Below are 22,190 nucleotides of genomic sequence, written 5' to 3'. Positions count from 1 at the left end.
CTCTTAGGTGGAAATCTGAGAAGTTCCTTCAAAAATTTAAATCCACTTTAAGCTTTGTTAAAGGCAAACACTATTGTACTCAGTGCTTTTTTTTTTTTTTAGTAATCCTCACCAGGGAATTTTTTTCCCCATTGTTTCTAAAGGGGGGGGAGGGAGGACAAACATCAATGTGAGAGAGACACATCGATTGGTTGCCTCTCAAACACACCCCAACTGGGACCCAGGTACATGCCCTTGACTGGGAATTGAACCCACAACCTTATGGTGTGCAGACTGACATTCTAACCCAGCCGTGGGCAAACTACGGCCCGCAGGCCGGATCCGGCCCGTTTGAAATGAATAAAACTAAAAAAAAAAAAGACCGTACCCTTTTATGTAATGATGTTTACTTTGAATTTATATTAGTTCACACAAACACTCCATCCATGCTTTTGTTCCGGCTCTCCGGTCCAGTTTAAAGAACCCATTGTGGCCCTCGAGTCAAAAAGTTTGCCCACCCCTGTTCTAACCACTGAGAAACATCAGTGTGGGCATACTCAGTGCTTTAATTCAGGTTTTTCCTGTAATGTAGTGTTAACCTACAAATAACTCAGATTATTTTTGTTTTGGTACTTTTCTTACTTTTGTGCTTATTTTTATTGGGACAAAACTTTTTGGGTTTTTTTGTTAATCCTCTCCCAAGGATATTTTTTTCCATCATTGATTTTTTAGAGACAGTGGAAGGGAGGGGGAGAGACAGAGAAACACTGATTGGTTGCCTCCCGCACCCGCCCCAACCAAGGCTGGGATTGAGAGCCTGCAACTGAGGTACATGCCCTTGACTGGAATTGAACCTGCGACCATTCAGTCCGCAGGCTGACACTCTAACCACTGAGCAAACTAGCTAGGCTGGGACAAAACTTTAACAGATTTTCTTTTTCAAAGGCATTTAATCAGCTATGTAACTTTCTATTCTCTCAAAAGTAGTGACTTGCCCAGCTGGAGTGGCTCAGTTGTTTGAGTGTCATCTCACGAACCAAAAGATCACCAGTTCGATTCCTGGTCAGGGCACACACCCAGGCTGGGGATGAAGCCTGCAGCCTGGGCATGTGTAAGAGGCAGAGGAACCATGTTTCTCTCATGGATGTTTCTCTCTCTCTCCCCCACTTCCTTCCTCTCTCTCTAAAATCAATATATATATATTTAAAAAGCAATGACTTGAAAGAAAAAAATAGAACTTGAAACTCTCCAGAGATAATACTAAACAGTATTACTAACGAGAAAATTGTCAGAACTTTATTCTGCAGAACATGTTAGGGTCCCTGATGGAAGAATTTTCTATCTGGACTAAGCCATTTTTGTTTATTTTGAAGGAAAATAAGACTCTGGAAAACTCTTATTCTCACAAGCCATTGTAAAAACACATTAGTGTAGCTTTTTCATTTCTTTGCAAGGCTGTTTTACAAAGCAACCTTGTTAAAACCATCTCAATATAGACATACGGTAACAATCATTAGACCAGCTGGCTCCATCTGATTTCCTTATCTCTAAGAGATAGCAGGCGCCTATTAAGGCCCAAGGTCTTAGAGTCAATAAAAGGATCAGAGCTGGAACCAAGATCTATAATATGACCTAATCAAATGTATTGTGTTATCTCTCATCCCTCTGCAATACTGCCAAGTCTTAAATGTTTAAAAAAAAAAAAATCAACCTCTTCTTACCTCCAAATCCATTCACTACTCTTAAGATACTGGCTTAGTCAACTTACCTTCCTTCACTATCTTTACAGTAGGGGCAGGTGCATGCTTCCCGCCGGGTCCTCCGACCAGCTTGGGGTTGGGTATCTGGGCTATTCTCTCCTTCCTCTCCTCCTGCTGTGTCATCATGTATTCCATCACCACCGGCCCCATGGAGGCCAAGCTGAGCTCCATGATCACCTGAAATTAAGAGTAAGAAAGGGTCAAAGCGGGAAATAGGGGAGGTCATCACAGCTGCAAGCATCTCAGTGACTACATTTTTTATAGCACCACTTCTTCAAAGCTTTGAAGTCACATTCACTGACATCACCCATATTTGAAATCTCAAGAATTACTGAAAATACAAAGAGCCACCTTGGCCGGCATTGCTAAATGGTTAGAGCATTGGGCCTCATACCAGAGAGTCTCAAGTTCGATTCCTAGTCAAGGGCATATACCTAGGTTGCAGGTTTGATCCCTGGCCCGAGTTGGAACATGTGTGGGAGGCAACCAATCGATGTTTCTTTCTCTCTCCCTACCATCCTCTCTCCCTCCTTCCACTCTCTCTAAAAATCAATGGAAAAAATATCCTTGGGTGAGGATTAACAACAACAACAAAAAACAAAAAAAAAAAAAAAAGAAAGAAAGAAAATACAAAGGGCCAATTAAATTTATGAAAGCATAGTTAATCTCACTCAATTTTTAAAATGCAACTCTATACTGGACTTTTGTAAATTTTCACCAGATTTCAAAAAGTTAAAACTCTAATAATGCACAGCATCAGCAAGGGTATGGGGAAATAGGCATTTTTATATATAGGTAGTGACAAATAGAACAACCTTTTTGAAGGCCAACTTGGCAATATTAAAATTTTAAATGCACACCATCAAAGTAATTCCACTTTGAACCAGCAATATCCTATGGTATATAAATATATGAAAATAGGGTTTTGTGTAACAGGAAAAAACTGGAAACAATCAAAATGTACATCACTGAGGCACTAAAATTATAACCTTATGCAATGGACTACTATACATTCATTAAAAGAATGAGATAAAGGTATATACTGTTACAGAAAGATGTCCAATAAATCTCTTATTCATTCCCTGAGTGAAACTACTATGGAGGCAATCAAATAGTACTGACTAAAAATAAGACTTTAAGGTATTCCAAACTAGAAATCATACAAAACCTAAGAGGCAAAACTTCCTCAAATGAGCAGAAAATTGTGCTGAATATTCAGCAGGGAATAGTAGCTATATATCGTAAGTTTTGACACAATGGGGAGAAGGAAGGGCTAGCTATACCCTCAGGAAAGTTTTTAAAATATATATATTTTATTGATTTTTTACAGAGAGGAAGGGAGAGGGATAGAGAGTTAGAAACATCTATGAGAGAGAAACATCGATCAGCTGCCTCCTGCACACTTCCCACTGGGGATGTGCCCGCAACCAAGGTACATGCCCTTGACCGGAATTGAACCTGGGACCTTTCAGTCTGCAGGCCAATGCCATACCACTGAGCCAAACAGGTTAGGGCCCTCAGGAAAGTTCTGATGTGAGATTGGATCCTTTTCAGAATGCTAGAAAAAGGAAGAAAATATAAAGCATACATACATTCTATTATGTCTTTTGATGTCATTTGCTTTTAAAGATAAAAAGTGAATGAAATCACTAATTTTTGTCCTCAATAAATTAAAATAGATAATCACAAAGCTCTAGGCCAGTGTTTTTCAAACTTGTAAAACCTGAAACCCAGCTCGGCCAGCATGGTTGAGCATCAACCTATGAAACAAGAGGTCACCATTCGATTCCCAGTCAGGGCATATGCCAGTGTGGGGCATGCAGGAGGCAGCCTATCAATGATTCTCTCTCATCATTGATATTTCTATCTCTTTCTCCTTCTCCCTTCCTCTTTGAAATCAATAAAAATATATTTTCCAAAAAAAACCAAACCAAACAAACCTGCAACCCAAAGTAAAAAATACATTTTACACTGTGACCTAGTACATATAACTGAAACAAAAGTTTCATACACAATGCTTACCTTTATGATAAACAATGTAATCTTAAATTTTCTAGACTCTACTTCGTTTTTTTCCCCTTAGTACTGTTGATTTTATGGGTTAATTACATTTGACATTTTCAAAAACTGCTCTAGGCCAGTGGATAAACATAAGGTTTTAGAGGAGCAGATAGCATTCTTCTCAGGTTTTCAAAACATCTATTATGAATAAGTATTCACCTACGAAAGCAAATGACTCTATCCATATTTAAGATTTCTATAAATGGAGTGTTGAATTGGCCTGCTTTGTTTTACCTCTTCTATAAAGAAGGGAATAAGTGCGGTAGATCAAACTCACCATCTAAAATCTAGGCTCTTGATTGTATTCCTGTACCTAATCTCTACTCTTCCCAGTTCGTAAACATACTTTTGAGTTACTATGCCTAATAATAAGCTCTTCTTGTGCTTTCCTGCTCACTCTACCACTTCTAAGTACTAGCCTATGGTATTAAAATAAATTTAACTAAAATGTTTTGAGAATTTCCTAATATTGGTAGAGCTAAAACTGGATATTACTAGAATACAGGGTTAAGAACAGGTTCTGAAGTAAAAACAGACCTAAATATGAGTTCCTGCACCACCATTGGAGTAGCTTTTAACAGTGAGCAAGTGACTTCTCATATTATTAATCTCATAAAGTTATCATGAAAAAGAAATGAAATAAATATAAGGTGCTTAGTGTAATATCTGTCACATAACAAACATTCAACACATTGTAGTTAACATTAGCAAAATGTCTTGTGGGGAAAATCACACCATGAGAAATCATGGAATAAAATATATAGAGCCCTTTGAGACAACATGGATGGACCCAGAGATTATTATGCTAAGTGAAATAAGCCAGTCAAAGAAAGACAAATATTGCATGATGTCACTTATTTGTAGAATCTAATGAACAGAATAAATTGACCAACAAAATAAGTCCAGAGGCATGAAGGCATGGAACAAACTGACATATTGGGGCGTGGGGGGTGGGAAGAGATAAACCAAAGAACTTATAGCCCATGGACACAGACAATAGTGTGGTGAAGGCGTGCGTGTGTGTGTGTGTGTGTGTGTGTGTGCAAGGGCTGGGTGGAGAGGGGCAAAGCGGGTGGGGGACATCTGTAATACTGTCAACAATAGAAAAAAAATTTTTTTAAAGGAAAAGATATACAACAGTATTTTTTTGATCAACCTGCTTTAAAAACTGTGTTACTGATTAGAAACTGTCCCTAGTGGGGATGGAGAATTTATCCTTTGACATTAGCTCAAATAGCTCAGCAGATAAGGCTAGTTAGGAGCTAGTTAGTATCACCAAAAATTATCTACCAAAATTTACCTTCAGAAGAGAAATTTATGAAACTGTAGATCCAGCTATCTATCTACAACAGGTCTTTAGAATCAAGATAAGACAAAACTGTGGTTATACCTGAAACTAATACAAAATAATATTGAATGTAAACTATACTTTAATTTTAAAACAAACAAACAAGAAAAAGCATGGTGCTGATAATCAAATCATTTTCTTGATCTATTTTCCAAACTAACCTAAGTCCATTAAATTTAGAGATGCAATTCATTAACCCCCAAAGGTTTCCCCTGTCCAAATCAACTGGGAAGAGGCAAACCTTTCTCCATTTTATTGAAACACTAGAGGCCCGGTGCACGAAATTCGTGCAAGGGGGTGGGGGTGGGGAGGGGTCCCTCAGCCCAGCCTGTGCCCTCTCAGTCCGGGAGCCCTCGGGGGATGTCCGACTGCCACGGAGGCAAGAGAAGCTCCTGCCACTGCTGCTGCGCTCACCAGCTGTGAGCCCAGCTTCTGGCTGAGCGGCACTCCTCCTGTGAGAGCATATTGACCACCAGGGGGGCAGCTCCTGTGTTGAGCATCTGCCCCCTGGTGGTCAGTGCACATCATAGCAACCAGTCATTCCGCCATTTGGTCTATTTGCATATTAGGGTTTTATTATCCTAGCTAATAATAGACAAACATGGTAATTGACCATACCTTCGCTACGCCTACCATTGGCTAATCAGGGCAATATGCAAATTAACCGCCAACAAAGATGGCGGCTAATTTGCATACATAGGCGCGAAGCGGCGGAGTGAAGACTGAAGGTGTGAAGACTGAAGGCAGCTCCGGCTGGAGCGAAGGCCTGGGTCCCAGGTGCCGGAGGAAAACCGGTGTTGGCAGCCAGGAGAAGGGAAAGCCTACTGCACGAATCTCTTCGTGAAACAGGCCTCTAGTATAGGATAAGAATGTTAACTCAGGACAGGGCATAATTAAGTAAAGAGAGAAACAAAGAAATACTTAAGAGATATTAGGATTCCTTAAAACCATTATGTTTAACGGTAATCAGTTTGGCTCAGTGGATAGAGCATCAGCCTGGGGACTGAGAGGTCCCGGGTCCAATTCTGGTCAAGGGCACATGCCCGAATTGTGGGCTCAATCCCCTGTAGGGGGCAGCCAATCAATGATTTTCTCTCATCATTGATGTTTCTCTCTCTCCCGCTCCCTCTCTGAAATCGATAAAAATATATTTAAAAAGCCCCAAAACCCCATGTTTAACCCTTTTTCAACAGTGGTTGAGCATCGACCTAGGAACCAGGAGGTCATGGTTCATCCTGGTCAGGGCACATGTCTGGTTGCCAGCTCGATCCCCAGTAGGGGGCGTGCAGGAGGCAGCCCATCAATGATTCTCTCTCATCATTGATGTTTCCATCTCTCTCTCCCTTTCTCTCTGAAATCAATAAAATATATTCTAAAAAAATTTCGTAACTTAATTTTTACAATATCCTGTTATACGTAATTATTATTAACAAACTACAACGCTCACTAATGACTGATTACTATAATCGTGTTGCATTCATTTCCCTTACATGCCTTATGCACAGGCGCACCATTTCTCTCCACTAATACTAGAAGCAAATATTTTAGCAGCCAATTGCCACGTGTTAGTCTTGTACTGACTTGTTTGGTGTGCACAACAGGAAATATTTTGCTTTTGGAGAACAAGAAAAATGTGTTTATTTGCGTTACACTTATTAACACTTGGGTTGCGGGAAACGAGTTAATCTGTGCAGTTATTCAGTGTCTGGTAAGTTCATGTTCAAGAAAAAATATTAATTTTTATTAAAATGTTCTATTATTTTATGTTAATGACTACTCATTTATTTCAGCCCTTTGTATTTAGCATGTCTCTATCGAAATAAATCTACTTTTCTATGAAAACTGAAGCTTTTGTTTTTTTGCGGCCCACAGAAACTTAAACCTCGTTTATTTGGCCTGTGTTAGCCTTTGAGTTTGACATGCTTGTTCTAGACAATGTTATCTGTAGTACTGAGACTTTAAGGGAGCTAAATAAAATGAAGTTTGCTAGAAGTTTGACACTTCACATTTTGATACGTGGGACAAATTTCCTGACTGTTAACACTTACAAACAGCATCAAATTCCTTTGCAAGCAAACCAATGATTAAAACCAAAATAGTCCATGGAGTAAACATTTTCAATACCAAAAAAGAAGTGCAGGAAGTGAAGATTCCTATTTTATGTAACCCCTATTTCATATGCCTATTTCTTAAGTTGAAATGCCTACTTCTTAAGTTTGTATGATAAGGCACAAGTAGATTTTATTGCAATAAAATTTTTTTAAACTTAAGCCCAAGCTGGTATGGCTCAGTTGGTTGAGCGTCATCCCTTGGATCAAGAAGTTGCTGGTTTGCTTCCCAGTCAGGGCACATGTGCTGGTTGTGGGCATGATCCCCAGTAGGGGCATGCAGGAGGCAGTTGATTAATATTTCTCTCTCACATTGATGTGTGTGTCTCTCTCCCTCTCCCTTCCTCTCTCTCTTTCTCCCTCTATAATTAATAAAAACATATTTTTTTAAAAATTTAAGACTTAAGTCAATTAGTTGTCAGAATGTTTTCAGGAATAAATCAAAGAACCATCAGTAATTAAGTCTAGACATGATGCTATGTTAGTGCTTTTATTAAGACAGCTCTGGGGGAAGAAAGAAAAGACAGCTCTGACCAGGCATTTGACTAAAAGTTTAATTACCACCACACCAAGATGCTTCTGAATAAGCTAGAGATAAGAATATCCATTGTCTGGGATGACAGGACAACTGTCATTTTCTAAGGCTCAAGGGTGTCATTTAATTAATTTCAAAATGGGAAATGCTTGCCAGCAACAAGCCATCTTTGCTTTCATTGCTCTTTTACGTATGAGTAATTAAAACAAGGAGATAAGCAATTACCAGTCACTAAGAATGATTTACCTTTAAAAAGCATGTTCAAACACACTGTAAATTTCAACAATTTTCTTTGTGCAATCCTAAGCAGCAATAATTCCTGTTTCAAGTCTCAACCCTTGAGGTCTATTTTAAGCATCTTACTTTACAAATATTCAAGATTTAAATAATATAAAAGCAGCTGGATCAGCTACAATAGTATTAATAATCTTGCACCACTAGGTTCAGAAATTTGGAAATAATATTGTAAGAAAACTAATCAGAAAAGCTTAAAATGTAATTCTGACTAAAAACATAGTATGAAATGTGACTTTTAAAATATATATATGTATTTTTATTGATTTCAGAGAGGAAAGGTGAAGGAGAGACAGAAACATCAATGATGAGAGAGAATAATTGATCAGCTGCCTCCTGCACTCCCCACACTGGGGATTGAGCCCACAACCGGGACATATGCCCTGACTGGGAATGGACCATGACCTCCTGATTCATAGGTTGATGCTCAACCACTGAGCCACAACGGCTGGGCTAAAAATGTGAATATAAAAAATATATTTGTTTATAGAAACTAAAAGCAAAGTTTCAAAAAATTACTGTATCTCCTCAAAAAATTAAAAAGAGCCCTAGCTGGTTTGGCTTAGTTTAGTAGATAGAGCATCAGCCTGGGGACTGAAGGGGCCCGGGTTCAATTCCGGTCAAAGGCACATACCCAGGTTGTGGGCTCGATCTCCAGTAGGGGGTGTGCAGGAGACAGCTGATCAGTGATTCTCTCTCATCATTGATGTTTCTATCTCTCTCTCCCTCTCCCTTCCTCTCTGAAATCAATAAAAAATATATTAAAAAAATTAAAAACAGAACTGGCATAAAATCCAGCAATTCTATTTCTGGTTATATATCCAAAATAATTGAAAGCGGTATCTCAAAGAGATATTCATACCTAGGTTCACAGCAGCGCTATCCATAATAAACAAGAGGTTCTAGAAACAGCCCAAATGTGGACAGGTGGGTAAAGAAAATATTGTAAACGCATACAATGGGATAATATTCAGCCTTGAAAAGGAAGAAAATCCTGTCACATGCTTTAATATGTATGAACTTTGAGGACATTATGCTCAGTTGAATAAGCTAGTCACAATATTCTGTGATTCTACTTATATGACATAAGTAGTCAAATCCATAGAAACAGAAAGTAGAGTAACAGTTGCAAAAGCTGAGAAGAAAATGAGGACTTTAATGGGTATAGCATTTCTGTTTTGTTTTGTTACTCCTTACTTGAGAATATTTTTTCCATTGATTTTTAAAGAGAGAGAAAGGGAGGGGTAGAGTCAGAAACATTGATGTGAGAGAGAGATATCAATTGGCTGCCTCCCACATGCGTCCTGACCAGGGTCGGGAATCAAGCCTGCAACAAAAGTACGTGCCCTTAACTGGAATCAAACCTGAGACCCTGCAGTTGGCAGGCTGACACTCTAACCACTGAGCAAAACTGGCCAGGGAGCATTTCAGTTTTGTAAGATGAAAAAGTTCTGGAAATCTATTGCATAACAATGTGAGTGTACACTACTTACCACCATGAAACTACACTTGAAATGGTTACAGTGTGTTTTTTACCACAATCCTATCTAATAAGAGGGAATATGCTAATTGACCCTCATGTTGTCACAAAGATGGCGGCTCCCACAGCCAATAAGGAGAGAATATGCTAATTGATTGCCACGCCCTCAAAGATGGCACCACCCACAGCCACAAGATGGCGGCACCCAGTCCCCTCAGCCCCACTGGGGCGCCTGCCTCTGGAGTCCCCCAGTCCTCTCAGCCCCCCAGCCCCCCAGGGCCGGCCAGCCCAAGGCACAGTCAAGCCTCAGATGGCGGCCTCCCAACCACCCAGGGCCGCCTGAGGCTCAGGTAACCAGGGCTGGCTGAGGCTTGCGCTGCCAGCAGTGGCGGCAGCAGAGGTGTGATGGGGGCGTTGCCTTCCCCTGATCAATGGGTCACCTCCCATCCCTGAGGACTCCCGGGCTGTGAGAGGTGGCCACTGGACTGAGGGACCCCCCTCCAGTGCATGAATTTTCATGCACCAGGCCTCTGATTATTTAGCCCAGCTGGTGTGGCTTTGATTAAGCGTCGACCTATAAACCAGGAAGTCACAGTTCGATTCAAGTCAGAGCACATGCCTAGGTTGCAAGCTTGATCCCAGTGCAAGGTGTGCAGGAGGCAGCCAACCAATGATTCTGTCATCATTAATGTTTCTATCTCTCTCTCCCTCTCCCTTCCTGTCTGAAATGAATAAAAATATTTTTTCAAAAAGTAATCCTAGCCCTAACCGGTTTGGCTCAGTGGATAGAGTGTCAGCCTGTGGACTCAAGGGTCCCAGGTTCGATTCTGGTCAAGGGCATGTACCTTGGTTGCGGGCACATCCCCAGTAGGGAGTGTGCAGGAGGCAGCTGATCGATGTTTCTCTCTCATCGATGTTTCTAACTCTCTATCCCTCTCCCTTCCTCTCTGTAAAAAATCAATAAAATATATTTTTTTAAAAAAGTAATTCTATATAATAAAACCCTAATATGCAAATCAACTGAACGGTGAAACGACTGGCGGAACAACCAGTTGCTATGACGCACACTGATCACCAAGGGAAAGACGCTCAACGCAGTAGCTGCCTCCAGCCCGTAGGCCCCGACCCATGGCGGCGTGCCCCCCAATTGCCCCGCTGAGGGAGGTGACCGACGGCTTTGGCGGAGGGCGGTGCCAGTGCCAGGCCAGCCAAGACAGGTGCGAGCAGGGGCCCCAACTGCCCCGCCAGTCACCCAAGAGATCAGCCCTGATCTTCGACCAGGCCTAAGGACCCTACCCATGCACGAATTTTGTGCACCGGGCCTCTAGTCTACACTAATAAAAGAGAAACATGCAAATAACAGCAAACACTTTCGATGTCTCTCACTAGGTCTTAGGTCAAATGAACCCAACAAAGATGGCGGTTAATTTGCATATGCAGGTGCGGAGCGAAGACTGAAGGCTCTGGCTGGACTGAAGACTGAAGGCTCTGGCCAGAGTGAAGACTGAAGACTGAAGACTGAAGAGGCTTGGCTTCTCCGCTGCGGCCGGACCAAAGGCCTGGGTCCCGGGTGCTGGAGGAAAACCAGTGCCGGCAGCCAGGGGAAGGCCTATTTCACGAATCTCTTCATGCAACGGGCCTCTAGTCTATATATAAAAGCCTAAGCGACTGAAAGACCAGAACCTATGACATGCACTGACCACCAGGGGGCAGACGCTCAACACAGGAGCTGCCCTCTGGTAGTCAGTGCGCTCCCACAGTGGAAGCACCACTCAGCTGACAGACCCGTCCCGGCGAGCCACTGGCCCGGTGGCAGCCACTCCTTCAGTAGTCCTACACCTACAGACCAGCACCACCAGCACGATCCTGACAGTGCCTCTGGCATCCTGGAAGTTGGCCTCAGGCACTGCGGCCGCTTCCCTTCCCTAGACACTCCACAAGGAAGAAAGGATATAAAAGCGGCCACCAGGTGGCTCCCGACAACCAGCGCATATATCACTGGGACAGATCTGGATCCCGGGCCGGCAAGGTTGTCCCATCGCCCACCAGGAGAGCCGACTGCATCCCGGTCACCCTCCCTCAGGACCCCACTTGTGCACGAATTCGTGCACCGGGCCTGTAGTAATTTAACAACTAAAATTCTTCATATTTGTTCATTTTAAACAATCTCCCCCCCAATATGTAAATGCTAGGGATTTAACAGAACAAAACACAATTAAGTAAATCATAATATTTATGTAATTTTCTTCCCTCTTTCCCATGCATCTACTTTTACAAACATGAGCCAAAATTTTAAGTAAAAGAATAAACAGTTAAAAAAAAAAAATTTAAAGACCCTGGCCGGTTAGGCTTAGTGAATAGAGCATCGGCCTACAGACTGGAGGGTCCCGGGTTCAATTCCAGTTGAGGGGACATTGCTCAGGTTGCTGGCTCAATCCCCAGTAGGGAGCATGCAGGAGGCGGCCAATCAATGATTCTCTCTCATTGCTGATGTTTCTATCTCTCTCTCCCTTCCTCTCTGAAATCAATAAAAATATATATTTAAATATATGTATATTAAAAAAAACCACACCAGCCCTAACCGGTTTGGCTCAGTGGATAGAGCGTCAGCCTGCGGACTCAAGGGTCCCAGGTTCGATTCTGGTCAAGGGCATGTACCTTGGTTGCAGGCACATCCCCAGTAGGGAGTGTGCAGGAAGCAGCTGATGGATGTTTCTCTCTCTCATCGATGTTTCTAACTCTCTATCCCTCTCCCTTCCTCTCTGTAAAAAATCAATAAAATATATTTTTAAAAAAAACAAAAACAAAACACCAAACCAAAGAAATTTCTTCATAATATGGAAAATTAGGTTTCAGGGTTATGGGCTTTTTACTTTTCTTTTTTAAATATATTTTTATTTATTTCAGAGAGGAAGGGAAAGGAAGAGAGAGACAAACATTAATGGTGAGAGGGAATCATTGATTGGCTGCCTCCTGCATGCCCCACACTGGAGTTCGAACCTGCAATCCAGGTATGTGCCCCTGGCCAGAATCAAACCTGGGACCCTTCAGTACGCAGGCCAATGCTCTATCCACTGAGCCAAACCAACTAGGGCACGGGCTTTTTACTTTTACCTTCTTTAAGACAAACGGTCTGTATAAAATTAATACTCTTTCTTTCTTGAGTGCAAGAAACTCCCAAAGAATTCTAAGCAGAGTACTTTCAGATACATCACCAGTAACCATATAGAACCTGGACAAAACTGGGCCCTACAATAGTCTTTTTTTTTTTTTTTTAATAGATTTCAGAGAGGAAGGGAGAAGAGAGAGAAACATCAATGTGAGAGAGAGTCATTGATTGGCTGCCTTTTGCAAGGCCCCTACCAGGGATCAAGCCTGCAATCAGAGCATGTACCCTGACCAGGAATCGAAAGGTGGTGACCTCCTGGTTAATAGGTCAACACTCAAACACTGAACGGGGCCCTACCTAAACTTTAAAAGGGTTGTTAAACCATATCCACAACCGAAATGAAGGGGGTAAGGAAAGGAAGGTCCTGACAGGGAAGTTACAGAATAACATGAAAAAACAATAGATGGAGAGCAATAAGGAGATCAGATTTGCTATAAAAATATTTCAAGCATATCAGGGAGAAAAATAAGAACTGTCAAAAAAAATCTTTCTAATTGTCAAAAGGGGGGGAGGGTAATTCCCACATTCCCAATATGACACGCTGACCCTTATGTGTTCAAAGACTGATTACGTCTTTGATTTCTCTTTTGCCATTTTGTTCCTCCCTTCATTATCATTGATTATTTATACTTTACTTAGAGATTAAATAAATTCAAATTAATTCATCTGGTTAAAACAAATTCAAACTCATAACAAAGTTTATAAAGAAGTTGTTGATTAACCATGCCTTTTGTTTCTTTTTTTCCAATTATCTGTCTTAGGCTATAAATGTCAGTAACACCTCAAAACTGAAAGAGGGGTTGAGGGGGGGATCAAGTCTATTCTTCTACTTGATAGAAGTGGGGTAGAAAGGATCTTGATTTGAAGTAAAAAAAAAAAATGTGTCACTAAATTTTGTCAGTAGCCTTTGGCAAGTCATTGAATCTTTCTACACCGTTAACACGTTAAGCGCCCAGCCTGTGTTTTTTTTTTAATATATATATATTTTATTGATTTTTTACAGAGAGGAAGGGAGAGGGATAGAGAGTTAGAAACATCGATGAGAGAGAAACATCAATCAGCTGCCTCCTGCACACCTCCCTTGGGATGTGCCCGCAACCAAGGTACATGCCCTTGACCGGAATCGAACCTGGGACCTTTCAGTCTGCAGGCCGACGCTCTATCCACTGAGCCAAACCGGCTAGGGCAACGCCCAACCTGTTTTGTCTTCTGGATGGAAAGTATAGTGTCAGTCACCACTGACTGGGCACTTAACATGTTAAGTCTGAATGAAGGTACTGGAAGGGATGAAGGTTTCCAGATCTAGCAACTGTCAGTTTAACTGCTATTACCATGGCTAGTCTGGTTTAATTTTATTAGGTTTGCAAAGAGCTGTAATTTTAAGCAATCAAAACAGGGTCAATTCAATGAAGAACTTACTGAATAATTTTAAAAGATCTAGCTCAATAGCATTTAACCTTAGGTTATTAGCAACAAACATTTGCTTGCCTATGAAAACCATTTAAAATAATTTTCCAGAGATGTATACACTTCTAACTTAATTCTCTCATCTCTTAAAGGGCAAGTCTTTGTTGTGACCTAGTTATATTTTAACTCCTTCTTGAAATTGTTAAATTATCTTTTATTTTGTACACAGATACATCATGAGAAGGAGGATTCCGTGTAAATTAGATAGGCACATCCAAACTTGCTGAACAAGAAATACTGCCTAGTTTCCATAAACCATTCAGAGTTTTAAAAACATTAGAGCAAAAGTACAAATTCAAATTACAGCTCAGGTTTGCAACCAATTCTGAAAAATACTCTTTCTACAGAAAATTTTTCAGGTCTTTTAAGGAGAACAACTCTAAAAAACCTAGGATAGTATTAACAATATAGTCATAGTTGGGCAAATAAGTTTTAAAATAATCCTTCTACACAACGGGGCCTGTATGTTAAATGCTAGAGAAAGGAACAGTACTATTGTGACACACCTTCTGCAAGAAATATGAAAAATATGCTTGTTTTTCAATTAAATAGTAAAGTGAAAAATTTCAACTATTATGTAGTGTTTACACACACAATACAAAGCATTAGTTACAAAAAGCATTACTTATATAAAGCTTTTCTACAGATGTTCATCTTACATCTTACAACATTTTCAAAGCCAACAAAACAATTAAAAGCAAGAAATGACCAGAACTAATTATTAGTGGTAACATTTACATACTACTTTACAAAGTAGAACAATTAAAAGGAAAGGGAGATTGAGAATTGAACAGATACTAAAGTTTTCTCAAACACTAAGCACTCTCATGCTCTTGTTATTTAATTAAGATCTAAAATGGCCACATTACACAACGCAGTATGATTTAACAATGACGTCATTTACTGAAAGCCACTGGAATGAATAAATAGGAGCAACAGAAAAGGTCTGAAGACTGTCTTCTCAGTCTTTTCAGATCAAGACACCTAAGTTTTAAAAGCCTTTTCTACTTAAAATCATTTAAAAAGTACTAACATCACCATAAGGAACAAATATATTTGATAAAGAAAGCAAATGAGCAAATGATGCAGAAACATTTGATATATTTGGTAAAGTGTATTATTTTAAAATAGGAAATTCTCTTGTATGACCTTTTGCACTAGAACAATTCTCAACACATTTAAATCATCTAAATCTACTTATCACTAATGTTCAGATGCACTAGGCTAAAATAAAGGTTTTTAACAAATTAGGTCTCAGCTATCTGACCCCAAGCTTAGTGACACTATTGGCAAACCAACTCTAGTATCACGTTCAACTTAACTTCTAAGAGAAGACATTTTCCTGACCCCGATAAAACCGAACAGATGTGAATTTTTTTATTTTTAGTGCCTGAAATTTGCTTCTTCAGTGAATTATAGCCATCAAGGAAGTATGTTCTATTCTCCTGCCAAAGCCCTGCACTCTTTATTAGGCAGAACTCCCACGAAGTCACCCAAACTCAGTCTTTCAAAGCCAGCCCCTACTCAACTTGGGGTAAGAGTTTTCAGGTCTCAGCAGTTATTGGGGGGGAAAACCTGAAGCTTTGAACTGGAAAAAAAAAAGAAGAAAAAAAAAAGATCTACGAGTATGACTACAAAATGAGAGGAAAGGGTGTTGGGAAAAAAAGAAAAAGCTGCTAACTTTAAAAATAAAACAAAAACTAAGCCCATCAATCATTTCACTGTCTGGAAACTAAACTTAGTTTACTGGGTGGTCCCTTCCTCACTACCACTCACCAGGGGCAGGGCCATGAAAAACACAGAAATAAAGAGGTGACTGGTTTGTTTCTAAGTTTGTGCCTTTGCCTGTGTATTCAGCAAACAGAAGTAAACAAGAGTAGAAGTCAACAGGAGAGCTTAGAAATGTTTTAAAAGATTCTTTTATTTTTTAATAATAAATGTAAACAGACCAAGTGAACACCATGGAAGCTTTAGTCTTTCACAACCATGCTATCTATCTACCTATTCTATTCTACTACATCATACTGCCAAGAGCTTGAGTTTTTCTAGTAAAATAACTATATACCAGAAAAGGTAAAATGAGACACTGCAGCTTCTAGGCAACAGCTGAACAGCACTAAGCTTCAAGGAAGTAATTTTATTATCTTTCATTAAGAATGAAGTCAGATCAGTTGAAGAGAAAAAAAAGTTGCACAAGTATGACTAACCAGAAAGGAGGAAACTGTATCTTCAGAAACCACTATTAATGAAGCAAAGAACTTCAATTCTCACAAAATGGCCTTTCGGTGCCTCATCTCATTAGTGAATGTCAAGCTCTGCTATCTTACAAAAAGGCATGCATTTTCTTGAGCTCAGAGAACATCTATAACAGATAGGTAGCCCTATCCTATGACATATTAAATGGCAGACTTCCCCAGAGCATGATTTAGCAATGAGTGCCTCATAACTACTCCTTAGAGCTTAAGTTATAAACCTTTAAGAAATTGCAGGGATCCAAATTATTATTAATGGGAACAATCCTACAGCTTTGCTTTCCTTTGAAGAGCAAACTACTGGATACAACCTCAGAGCAAAGAGAAAACAAATGTGCTAATGTAGATTAACCAGAAAGTATCTAATTTTCCAGGCTGTTAACTTCAGTTTTTTATTAAACTTTCCTCATAATTTTTAGCCTACAAAACACTTGCCAACTCTAGAGCATTAAATTTCAAAGAAGCAAAGCTACACATTTTTAACAATCTAAAGGATTTCTCAAGTCCAGACTTAAAACAGGTAATGAAATGCCTAGGAGAACTAACCACAAGCCCAACCTCTGGCTGTAGTCTCATCACTTAAAAGTGCTTTTTAGTATCTCAATGTCCTCATCGAGAAAATAAAGCAATTTACAGATGATTTCTTAGGTCCCTTCCAACTGTAACTTTCTAGTGTAAGATCACTAAGAAAATTACTGTCTTGATAATGCTCAAAATGTAGTCATTGTAAATACACCATAAGAATGTAAAAAAGTTAGGGAACTTGACCCCCCAACCCAGATTTTCCAAACCTTCAGAAGGCAGGAAATATGGCTGGCTGCCTATTTGTTATTCTCACTTATATAAAAACCAGTCTAAATGGTATAACATGCTATAATAGAAGTAAGCATTTCATATACCTACCTACATATATTCCAATAGAACTAGGAGTTCAATGGCAATAAACAATTCCCCATAATTTTTATATATCGTGTCAGAATATAAAAACGTATATGTATCCTTTTATCATGCTTTAGTAAAGATTAGCTACCTTGTGATGGAATTTAAAATGATACATTCTAAATAGACTGTAAACTTTTTAAACAGATATGATTTAAATTTCAAATTAACCAATTTGAAATTCACTTAGTTCAAAGTAAATGACTGAATATTGTGGTCAACTGATTCCATACACATTCCAATATATATACTCTTCTCTAAAGACTATATATATACCTCTTCTCTAAAGGACTATATATATACACCTCTTCCCTAAAGACTATTTTTCCCTTCAATATTCTCCTTATTCCTGATTCCTCTCCACCTCCCCACTTCATTCCAGGCCTCACTCCCTTTCTCTCCCACACACTATTCCTTCCTCAATCACATACTATTTTCATAGCAGTCTTAAGAAGTGGTTCTCTTATCTAGGAAGTATCAGAATCATCTACGAAGCTTATTAAAAATATACACTAGTGCAAGGGCAAGTGGATGGCCTCTACTTTTAAGGCAACTAGGAGTTAAAAAAATAATTAAACCTTGAGTAACCAGCTTGCTCAGGGCAGAACATCCTGATTAACTAAAGATTAACCAGAGAACTTATTGTGTTGAAAAAAATCCTTCTGGAACCCATTATGTCACTTTTCCCCTCACTTAGGAGTTACAGTTCTTCATGAGAAATATCTGATGATTTAATAACTGTCCTATAAATAAGTCGAGTTTATAATCAATTTTTATCCTACACAAGAGTGGACCCCAAAAGCTAAATAAAACCATCAAGCTAAGAATGATTTTATATTTTTTTAAAGGGTTGTAAAAAACAGACCAAAAAAAATGTGATTAAGACCACATATAGCCCTTGCTCTAGCCAGGTTGCTCAGTAGATAGAGCACCGGCCTGTGGACTGAAGCGTTTGGGGTTCAATTCTGGTCAAGGACATATGCCCAGGTTGCAGGCTCGATCCCCACTAGGGGGCTTGCATGAGGCAGCCAATCAGTGATTCTTCTCATCATTGATGTTTCTCTCTCTCCTTCTCCCTTCCTCTCTGAAATAAATAAAAATATTTTTTTAAAAAAAGACCATTTAGAGCCCTAAAATAAACACTATTACTAGGTCTAAAATAAGTACTATCAAGCCCTTTACAGAAAATGTTTTCAGATCCTTGTTCTGTAGTACTAAAGGCACTGGAGGTACAGATTCCAGGGTCATTGCCCAGAAGTGCTCCTTTCTCATCAGATTAACTGGGGGAAAAATTTTCCGTTAAATCAGTTCCAAATAGAATCATTGCTATTTCTCTAACTGACTTGCCTAAATGATTAGCCCTTAAGAAAGTTACTCCCTTCTTTGGAATCAACAGTTTCAGCTGAGGTGCTAGTTAAATGTGCAACTAAATGCAAAAAATTAGAAGCCTTACCTGGGGCATTTGCTATAGTCAAGGGCAGGCTTGGAAGCTGGTGCACCTGGATTCCCGAAGCACCCAAAGCACTGAGGTTAATAGTCTGGAGACCAGGCATGGAGGATAGTTGAGCAGCATTCACAGTGACTGTGCCCGCAGGAATAGAGGCAGCTGAGGCTATGGGTGTAAGGGTGGTATTGCTGCTGCTGGTCTGCCCCAGGGAAACACCCTGCATTGGGGCCAAGGTGATTGTCTGGGCCTGTGGGTTTTGAACTTGGAGGTTCTGCAGCTGAAGAGTCTGCCAACTGACCTGTCCATTGGGCCCCACTGTTGGTGTCCGGATGATGATGGGGCCAGAGTTTGGAACAGCCTGAAGCTGGAGGTTCTGGAGGGTTTCCTGGGAGATAGCTTGAGTTGTAAAGGTCTGCCCTGACAATGGTGCTGCTTGAAGAGCCTGGAGGGTCTGTCCCCCTTGAACTAACTGAGGCTGGATAAGAATCTGTTGTTGCTGTGACTGCTGGTTTTGTTCTCCCTCTTTTTGCTGACTTGTTTGCAGTGAACCTCCAGATGTCTGGTTCTGCTGAATGTTCAGAGCATCAGATCCCTGGAGCCCACTAACCCTCTGGGATGTCTGTCCCTGAGAGTTGGTCCCTGCTGATCCGCTGGTGGTAAAGTTCATAATTCCCATGTTGCTGGTGGTAGTAGTTGTTGAATAGCTATTGGCATTGGTGAAAAAGGAGCTAGAACTGGCTTGTGACGATACCAAACTGGCAGAACTAATGGCAGTCCCTGAGGTGACGGGCTGTGAGCCACTCTCCTGGGACCCAGAGCTGCTGATCGTGACTGCCTGAGAGCTAGGAGTCAAAGTAGCTGCAGAAACACTGTTAACAGGTAGCAAAGTGATATTCCCATTCAGGGCCACCGGCACATTGGTCACATACTGAGTCTGTCCTGAGAGGACATTATTAGCCAGGCCTTGGAGGGGGACAGCCTGCTGGAGTAGATTTGGCATAGCAGCAATGATGTTGCCTCCACTTCCTCGATTTGTGATGATCTGTTGGTTTGCACCTGGTATAATCTGTATTTGACCAGAACCGTCCTGCTGCACTTGGGCCCCAGTAGCAGCAAATTGCAGCTGTTGCCCATCAACGGTCTGGAACTGTGGGATTACCTGATACTGAATATTAGGCATCACACCAGGTAGTCCTGTCAGGACTTGCTGGTTCTGTAAGTTGGAGGTGGCAGCCACAACATACTGCCCACCAGAGACGGTACGATTCTTGGAAGACTCACTGCCATTGCTGCCATTGGTACTGCTGCCACTCTGTTCCTTTGAGGTAGGAGTAGCCCCAGAGGAGGAAGAGATGATCTGCCAGCCATTGGCACCCTGTGAGAGTTGTGTAGCTGTGAGGTCAAGCTCACTGGTGCCCCCTGACTGGGTTGGGCCCTGGGAGTTGTTGCTGTTTTCATTGGGTGATTCAATTCTGCTGCAAGTTGCTGCCAACAGAGCCAAAGGGGATGGCTGGGATTCCTACCCAAAAAAATGAGAGGGAAAGAATTAATGACATCCAGCTGCCAGCCTAGGGGGCAGTATACAACAAATAAACAGCCAACAGTGCAGAAAAACTAAGAGCAAAAAAAACCCAAAAAACAAACAAAACAAAAAACAGCCTACGGACTGAAGGGTCCCAGGTTCGATTCTGGTCAAGGGCACATGCCTGCCTGAGTTGCCAGCTTGATCCCCAGTGTGGTGTGGGCAGGAGGCAGGGACCAATGAATCTCTCTCATCATTGATGTTTCAACCTCTCTCTCTCTCCCCCTTCCTCTCTGAAGTCAATTAAAAAATATGTATTAAGCACTACCTGTTTTGGCTCAGTGGATAGAGTGTCAGCCTATGGACTGAAAGGTCCTGGGTTCGATTCCAGTCAAGGACACATGCCCGGGTTGTGGGCTCGATCCCCAATAGGGGGGGGGATGTAGGAGGCAGCCAATCAATGATTCTCTTTCATCATTGATGTTTCTGTCTCTCCCTCTTCCTTCCTCTCTGAAATCAATAAAAAATATATTTAAAAAATTTATATACATATATTTTTAAAAAACAACAAACATGAAAAAAATCTGTTGCTGAAATTCTCATCTTTGGGGAATCTTCTCCAAGTCACCTATCTCTCTGTACTTATTTCCCGATCTATAATGTGGTTAGCCCCTTCGTAAAACTTATTCTGTGAAAAAAACCATCTAAGACTATACATCCTCTCAACACTTTCTCCTCTCTGTCCTGATCGTTCCTTACCTGTCCTCCTCCTCCTCCTCCTCCTCCACTGCTGCTGCTACTGCCTGTGCTGCTGCTTCGAGCCTGAGAAAAGGCACCACCACCATTACCATTGCCCCCATTATTGCCACCAACTCCTTTCTCAATCTTCACCACGGCTGTCATTTCATCCATGGAGTGATCTTGGTCTAAAAAGAATTAAAAGATAAACAACTTAAAGTTGGGGGAAGAAAAAGGGTAAGGTGAGGAAGGGTAGAGGAGGTTATGAGGAAACAGACATGACTAAAAGGTGAAAGGCGCGGGGCGGGGTGGGGGGTGGGTGGGAATGGATGGGAGAGAAGGGACAGTTGTAGGACATGTAGGATATGAACTAGGCTCACTGATGCCAAACTGGGTCTCAACTCTCCTTTTCACAAACTTAAACTCAGAAAACATTGAAAAGATGCTTTTGGTATAGGAAATGTGAAAGGCCGTGGGCATGTTGAAAGAGTTTCAAAAGAAAAAGTATGGGGGGGGGGAATAGGTTTAAGGCAAAAAACAACATGTGGATGTATAGAAAGCTTGCTAAAATTAGGATCAAAGGAGAAGAATGAGGAAAATTCAAATACAAAAAGTAACAAAAGGAAAGAAGGGGAAAAAAGAAAAGAGATAAAAGGTGTGAGTGGGGCCGAGGCCGGTTTGTCTGTTTAAGGGACTAAAGCCTGCGGACTGAAGGGTCCCGGGTTCGATTCCGGTCAAGGGCATGTGCCTTGGTTGCAGGCACATCCCCGGTGGGGGATGTGCAGGAGGCAGCTGATCGATGTTTCTCTCTCATCGATGTTTCTAGCTCTCTGTCCCTCTCCCTTCCTCTCTGTGGAAAATCAATAAAATATATTAGAAAAAAAAAAAAAAAAAAAAAAAAAAAAAAAAGGTGTGAGTGGGGAACCATTTGTGAATTCTGTTTAAGGGACTAAAGGGGTCCAGGGATTAGAAATCTGGAGGTTTCCGGGAGGACTGAGGGCGGACCCTAGAGGGAAAGGGCGGTTTCGGGGTGAGGGGCGTGGAAAGGGCGGGCCCCTAGGGGGGGAGGGGGAACCTACGGAGTGGGGGGA

The 22,190-nt window shown here is 41.0% G+C and overlaps 1 protein-coding gene across 1 annotated transcript in view; it reads right to left on the bottom strand.

Annotated features, from left to right (window-relative positions):
• The window catches only part of SP1 (Sp1 transcription factor), a 30,890-nt gene that overhangs the window by 8,189 nt on the left and 511 nt on the right, over positions 1-22,190 (bottom strand). Inside the window, exons 2-4 of the mRNA XM_006095737.3 lie at positions 21,121-21,287; positions 18,846-20,358; positions 1,748-1,916 (exon numbers count right to left, since the gene is read on the bottom strand). Of these exons, the coding sequence (XP_006095799.1) occupies positions 1,748-1,916; positions 18,846-20,358; positions 21,121-21,287 (1,849 nt within the window). The remainder of the gene's footprint in view (positions 1-1,747; positions 1,917-18,845; positions 20,359-21,120; positions 21,288-22,190) is intronic.

The sequence above is a fragment of the Myotis lucifugus genome, unplaced genomic scaffold (genome assembly GCF_000147115.1).
Source record: "Myotis lucifugus unplaced genomic scaffold, Myoluc2.0 scaffold_160, whole genome shotgun sequence".
Classification (NCBI taxonomy): domain Eukaryota; kingdom Metazoa; phylum Chordata; class Mammalia; order Chiroptera; family Vespertilionidae; genus Myotis; species Myotis lucifugus.
The sequence above is the reverse complement of the archived record's forward strand: the minus strand, read 5'-3'. Positions and strand labels throughout refer to the sequence as shown.